Genomic DNA, 6,722 nt, shown 5'->3' with positions numbered 1-6,722 from the left:
GCTCTGCTTTTGGATGTCGGTTTCATCAGCGCCATCTGCCGAGAGTCCAGGTTCACGTCCCGGGGCCCCAGCACTGGGGAAATTCTGCTGATTTTTTAAAAGATTTATTTGCAAGTCAGAGTTACACAGAGAGGGAGAGACGGAGACCCTCCATCCACAGGATCACTCTCCAGATGGCTGCAATGGCCAGGGCTGAGCCAGGCTGAAGCCAGGAGGGTCATCCGGGTCTCCCACGCGATTGCAGAGGCCCAAGCACTTGGGCCATCTTCTGCTGCTTTCCCAGGCACTTTATCAGGAATCTGCATCAGAAGTGGAACAGCCAGGACTCGAACTGGTGTCCACATGGGATGCCGACACTGCAGGTGGCAACTTAACCCACTACACCATGGTGCCGGCCCCACCAGCTGGGCCTCTCGAATCCTGAAGTGGGATTGCCTTAATTAGGAGCTGCAAAGCCTCCTGGTGCACTGGGCCCTGCAGGTCCCCCGGCCCTGCGTCCTGAGCTCCTGGGCCATGCCCTGGCCTTGCTCGAAGTGCCCTGGGGATATGGGCATGGCCAAGGCCTGTGGGGTGGGGCCCTGGGACAAGCAGGTGCACTCTTTCCCAGAGACACCTGAGCCAGGCTGGGCTGCGAGGGGGTCTTGGCCCCACTTATCGCCCAAGGTCCTTGGATAACGAAGGGTGGCTCTCGGGCCTCCCTGGCTGGGCAGGGCCATGGGTGCTGGGTGGGGCTCGGGGAACCCTTGGGGATATAAAGGCGGCCAGGGCAGGTAAGCTGTACACCTCTCCGCCTGCGGCACCATGGCTTTCCTTGGGCTCCTCTCCTGCTTCGCCCTCCTGGGGACTGCCTTCAGTAAGTGCTGGGCTCAGCGGCTGGCCAGGCCTGGGGGGTGGGGGTGGGGGGAGTCTCTGAGCTCCTGGTGGGCCCTGCGGTCAGGGTCCCGTGGAGGCCGCCGCGTTTTGGGAGGACCCTGTGGCCTGGCTGGGAGGAGCTCTGAGCCCCTCCCTGCCCCGGGCTCTAGAGCACTCGCACACACAGCTGGGGCTGCTGGGGCTGTCTGAGCCTCCTGCCCATGCCCAGGAGTGCTCAGCCGTGACCTGAAGCTCCGGAAGTGCAGGTGCTGGGGGTGGGGGGCAACAGGGCGTGGCCACAGGAATCTTCCCTAGGGGTCCACCAGGCACTTGCTCAGCATTGTGTTTTCTTTCAAAAAGAAAGGAATGGTAAGGAAGAAAGAAAGACTAATGTGACATCCTGGGTCTAATGCTGAGATTGAGCGAATCTTACCTTTTTGCAGATTTGCTTCAGATGTTTTTTAAAGGATAATTATTTATTTGAAAGCCAGAGTTAGAGAGGAAGAGAGAGAGAGAGGTCTTCCCTCCGCTGGTTCATTCCCCAGATGGCTGCAACAGCTAGGGCTGGGCCTGGCTGAAGCCAGGAGCCGGGAGCTTCATCTGGGTTTTCCCTAAGGGTGGCAGGGACCCGAGCACTCGGGCCATCTTCCACTGCTTTTCCCAGGCCATTAGCAGGGAGCTGGATTAGAAGCGTCACAGGTGACAGCTTCACCTGCCACAGTGCCAGTCCCGAGATAGCTCCTTTTATTTATTTATTTATTTTTAATTTATTTGAAAGGCAGAGGGAGAGAGGGAGAGAGAGAAAATCTTCCATCCACTGGTTCACTCTCCTGATGTCTGCAATGGCTGGAGCTGGGCCAATCTGAAGCCAGGAGCTTCCTCTGAGTCTTCCCAGAGGGGAAGTGCAGGGGCCCAAGCGCTTGGGCCATCTTCACCACTTCCCCAGGCCGTAGCAGAGAGCTGGACTGGAAGAGGAGCAGCCAGGACTCCAGCCGGCACCCATATGGGCTGCTGGCACTGCAGGCGGTGGCTTTACCCACTGCGCTACAGTGCCAGCCCCAGATAGTTCTTTTTAAAGTCTTAGTTATTTGAGAGGCAAAGGCACAGAAGTGTACCACCATCTGCGGGGACATCTACAATTTCCAATTGTCCAAAATGGACAGGGCCAACTCCAGGAGGCGTCCATCGAGGTCTCCCACGTGGGTGGCAGAAGCCGGCGGTTGAGTCGTCACCTGCTCTGCCTCCCTCCAGGTGCACATCCGTAGGACACTGGAACCGGTGGAGCTGGGACTGGAACCCAGGCACATCGCCCAGTGCCCTCCGACACCATTTAATCCCTTCCTGCTAGAGAGACAGATGATTCTCACAGCATTTCCACGCACACCAATCTCAGTGAGGGGCCTGTCCAGCGCCTGGTGCTGAGGGCAGGAGAGGCAGGCGCCGGCTGGCACAGCCGGTCTGTGGGGCTACATCGGGCACCTGCTCACGCGCAGCGCCCAGCTGAGGAACCCGGCACAGGCGCAGGAATTCACTCAGTCCCAACGCCGCAACGCGCCTGGGACATGGGGAGTACACCTGCCTTCTCGCAATTTTATTCGTTTCTTATTCTCCACTGGGTCCGTTTGTGGCACGGAGTCAAAGTCTTATTTTATTAAACAGTCAAGAAGCCCAAACTGCACAGAGTGAGTATTTCCTGAGATTGCCACACGTCACGGAAAGAATTCCCCACGAGCCCCCAGTGCAGAGGCGGCACCCAGGATTCCCCGCGACTCGGGGTCACCGAGCCTGAGCCCCAGCCTTCCCCAAGTCCAGCAGAGGAGCGTGGCCCTGTGAAGTCAGTGGTGTTCTCCCCGTTTCACAGACGGGCAAACTGAGGCTCAGAGTAGTGCTGTGCCTGGTCAGGGTTGCAGAGAGCAGACGTGGGCCTGGGGCCTGACGGCGGACCTCATTTCTGCTCCTCGGGCAGCCTGGGTGGCCCCAGCTGGGGTCAGCAGGCTGGGTGGGGGTCCAGGGGCCATGTGCAGAGGAGGTGGCCTGGACAGGCTGAGGTAGAAACAGGTGCGGCCCCGGTGGCTCCCGTCCAGCCCTTCTGCACCCTGCCCGCAGGCTGCGGGGTCCCCGCCATCCAACCCGTGCTGACTGGCCTGGCCAGGATCGTCAATGGCGAGGACGCCGTCCCCGGGTCCTGGCCCTGGCAGGTGTCCCTGCAGGTGAGAGCGGGACTCTGGGCGCCTGGAGGCACCGGGTGGTGGGGGGCGTTGGTCAGGCTGGGGGCTCCGCCTGGTGGGAACTGCTGACCCCCCCTCCCCTTCCCCAGGACAAGACCGGCTTCCACTTCTGCGGGGGCTCCCTCATCAGCGAGAACTGGGTGGTCACCGCCGCCCACTGCGGGGTCAGGTGAGGGCCGTGGGTCCCCAGGAAAGCCCTTGGGGTGCGGTAGGGAAGCTGTCATGGTTGAGGACGAGTCCTTTATCCCCTCCACTCCTCAGAGACCCTGTGGGAAATGCATACAAAGTTCACTCTGCCCAGGGTCCCCTTGGAGACAAGGCAGTGAGCGGCCTTGTTCATGGTTGCAGCTGCCCATGCGTCCTGCCAGAATGATAGGATCAGCAGCGCGCACGCGCATGAGTGCATGGCGGGCAGGGGGCCGTACTCCCCTTACTCGGGCACACACCCGCCGCCCCCAGCGCCTGGCCGCCTCCTCACGGCGGGAATCCCGTCCCCTCTCTGGCCTCTCCAGTACCTCCCACTTGGTCGTGGCCGGGGAGTTTGACCAGGGCTCCAGCCAGGAGAAGGTGCAGGTGCTGAAGATCGCAAAGGTACGCCCCGGTCTCGCGGGGTGGGCGTGGAGGCGCGCGGAAGGAGGAAGCCCCTTGCTGCTGGAGCCTGGGGCGGGGGCGGGCAGGCGCAGAGCGCTCACCCCAGGCCCGTGGTCTCCCGCTCCTGGGCGGCCCCCAGGCCTGCAGATCCTCACCTGGGGCTCTGGTGTCGCGCACAGGTGTTCAAGAACCCCAAGTTCAACATTTTCACCATCCGCAACGACATCACCCTGCTGAAGCTGGCCACGCCTGCCAGCTTCTCACAGACCGTGTCGGCCGTGTGCCTGCCCAGCGCCGACGACGACTTCCCAGCGGGGACGCTGTGCGCCACCACAGGCTGGGGCAAGATCCGGTACAACGGTAAGACGAGGCCCGCGGGAGCCAGAGGTGGCCGGGCACCCCGGCGTGGCAGGTGGGACGCCTCGGGCGCTGGTTCCCCCTCCCCCCATCTCTCCGACCTAAATTCCAACACTGTCACAGATCTTTCCATTTCTGCATTTTTTTTTTTTTTGGACAGGCAGAGTTAGACAGTGAGAGAGAGAGAGAGAAAGGTCTTCCTTCCGTTGGTTCACTCTCCAAATGGCCGCTGCAGCTGGTGCGCTGTGCTGATCCGATGGCAGGAGCCAGGTGCTTATCCTGGTCTCCCATGGGGTGCAGGGCCCAAGCACTTGGGCCATCCTCCACTGCACTCCCGGGCCACAGCAGAGAGCTGGCCTGGAAGAGGAGCAACCGGGACAGAACCGGCACCCCAACTGGGACTAGAACCCAGGGTGCCGGCTCCGCAGGCGGAGGATTCGCCTAGTGAGCCGCGGGGCCGGCCATTTCTGCATTTTAAATGCTTTCACCTAGTCTACACGACTGGAGACTGAGAGCTAGCAAAGGCGTGGACAGTAGCTGCTGCACAAAGGCGGGAGAACCAGGCCGGGGGGCGTCCAGGCCAGAACAGGCTGGGGGCCCCGCTCGCAGGGGGTCTGCCCGCTGGGCCTGGGTCAGCGCCCAAGAGCTCGCTTCCCGCTGCTCTGCCTGATCTTCGTCCAGAGCACCTGGGCCTGGACTCACCTGCTGGGCTCCCCGTCCACCCTCTCAGTCCAGAAGGGGGAGGCCCAGGGAGGCGCGGGACGCCCAGTGTGTCCAGCAGGAGCAAAGCCACCCGCCGTGCCCCACCGGGCATGCGCGGCCGGGCAACCTCTGGGCTCTCCCTCCAGGGGGCGCTGAGGGGCCCTCACTGCTCCTTTTCTGTCCCCACAGCCAACACGACCCCTGAGAAGCTGCAGCAGGCGGCCCTGCCGCTCCTGTCCAATGCCGACTGCCAGAAGTACTGGGGCACCAAGATCACCAGCGTGATGATCTGCGCCGGCGCCAATGGAGTGTCCTCCTGCAATGTAGGTAGTGCGGCCGCGCATGCGCTTGTGGACAGGGTCCAGGCAGGGACCCTGCTCCTCTGCCCCCTAAGCTTCACCTTGCTCCCTGTCCAGTGCTCCCAGGAACACCGGGTCTGAGGCTGACAGATGCCCCAAGGGGGTGCGGTGCTGCCCACAGGGACTCAATCCTCACCAGCCGTTGAGCTGGATGTGTCCGCCCGATTTGGACAGCAGTGAAGCTCGGAGAGGGGCAGACACCTGCCTGGGGTCCTCCGGGAGCAGATGGCAGAACTGGGCCGGGGGGGCGGCACAGGCAGGCGCCACTGGCTCCTTCTGTGCACCCCGCCAGGTCAGGGCCCTGGGGCCCTGGCACCCTCTCCAGGCCTGGAGACAAGTGCCTTCTCCATCCCACAGGGCGACTCTGGCGGCCCCCTGGTCTGCCAAAAGAACGGAGCCTGGACCCTGGTGGGCATCGTGTCCTGGGGCAGCAACACCTGCTCCACCTCCACGCCCGCGGTGTACACCCGCGTCACTGAGCTCATCCCCTGGGTGCAGGAGATCCTGGCGGCCAACTGAGCCTGTGCTCCCCGCCTCCCCACCCCCAGTCCCCAATAAATGCATCTGTTTGGAAGCCCTCACTGCCTTTGTCTCTCTGTGTGGCCCAGGGGACAGGAGCCTGGAGTCGTCCTTGTCAGTCCCCAGGGGGCAGGTAGCCGAGCAACCCCTCCCTCTCGGTACCTCCTCTCTGCCCGGGACTCCACCTGACTCTGCAGGGTGGCTCAGCAGTGGGGCCACGGCAGCCTCGAGGGCTTCTCCCTGCCACACCTTGAGGAAGCCCCCACACCCAGGGCCCCTGCATGCATCCAGCCCCCACGCCCAGGGCCCCCGCATGCATCCAGCCCCCACGCCCAGGGCCCCCATGTGTGCGCCAGCACCACCCTTCCCACTCACACCTCACCGATGTGGCCCTGGACGCTGGCACCACACTCCTTTCTCCCCCCCCCCCACGTTCCTGCCCCACTCCTGGTCTCTGTAGGGGTGCGGACTCTCCTTCCTCCTGCCAGGTCGCAGCTGGGCGTCCCCGGGGTGGGGGGGGGTGGGGATGGCGGGACCTCTTTGCGTGAGGTTGGTCCAGGGGATGCTCAGGGCCCACACCTGACAGCACTCTGGGAAGTGGGACGGTGGCGTCTCGCATCTGCCGGCTCCTTCCCGCGTGTCACCCAGAATGCTCGCACAGCGGGCCTCCGCAGGCTGTCCAGGTCCCCAGCGGCACTGCTTCCGGGGAATGCGTGTAATGTGTATGGGAACTGCTCTGTTTCTTTGACCTGTTTTTAAGGTAATGAGTTTGTGCCCTGTCATCCCACAAAAGTGACCCAACCAGCTCCCTGACTTAGACTCCTCCTGAACTCACAGCTGTACACACATCCGGGGTTTGGAGCCGTGTGCTGGTCCTTAGTGATGCTCAGGTCGTCCCACCCGTGACCACGGGAGCTCCTCCTCGTCGGCTCCTAGGCACACAGAGAGGGAGAGGCAGAGAGCGCGCGAGATCTTGCATTCTCTGGTTCACCCTCCAGATGGCTGCAACAGGTGGGGCTGGCCCAGGAGGAAGCCAGGGGTCTGGAACTCTGTCTGGGTCTCCCACATGGGTGCAGGGGCCCTGCACTAGGGCCATCTTCCGATGCTTTCCCAA

At 62.8% G+C, this 6,722-nt stretch overlaps 1 protein-coding gene across 1 annotated transcript; it reads left to right on the top strand.

Moving 5' to 3' along the window:
• Positions 1–778: 778 nt before the first annotated feature.
• On the top strand, positions 779–5,663 carry CTRB2 (chymotrypsinogen B2). The gene is made up of 7 exons (XM_017342364.4): positions 779–853; positions 2,959–3,062; positions 3,170–3,249; positions 3,593–3,671; positions 3,851–4,031; positions 4,920–5,053; positions 5,447–5,663. Exons 1-7 carry the CDS (start codon positions 802–804, stop codon positions 5,606–5,608), a joined length of 792 nt encoding a protein of 263 aa, XP_017197853.4. The 5' UTR covers positions 779–801; the 3' UTR covers positions 5,609–5,663.
• Positions 5,664–6,722: the final 1,059 nt, after the last annotated feature.

Source organism: Oryctolagus cuniculus, chromosome 18, assembly GCF_051225735.1.
Source record: "Oryctolagus cuniculus isolate XC-2025 breed Fujian yellow rabbit chromosome 18, ASM5122573v1, whole genome shotgun sequence".
Lineage (NCBI taxonomy): Eukaryota > Metazoa > Chordata > Mammalia > Lagomorpha > Leporidae > Oryctolagus > Oryctolagus cuniculus.
This window is presented reverse-complemented; position numbering and strand designations above follow the sequence as displayed.

Coding starts and splice junctions, on each gene's coding strand:
- CTRB2 (XM_017342364.4), top strand. CDS start 802: ATGGCTTTCCTTGGGCTCCTCTCCTGCTTCGCCCTCCTGGGGACTGCC. Junction 3,250..3,592: donor GCCGCCCACTGCGGGGTCAG/GTGAGGGCCGTG, acceptor TGGCCTCTCCAG/TACCTCCCACTTGGTCGTGG. Junction 3,672..3,850: donor AGGTGCTGAAGATCGCAAAG/GTACGCCCCGGT, acceptor TGTCGCGCACAG/GTGTTCAAGAACCCCAAGTT.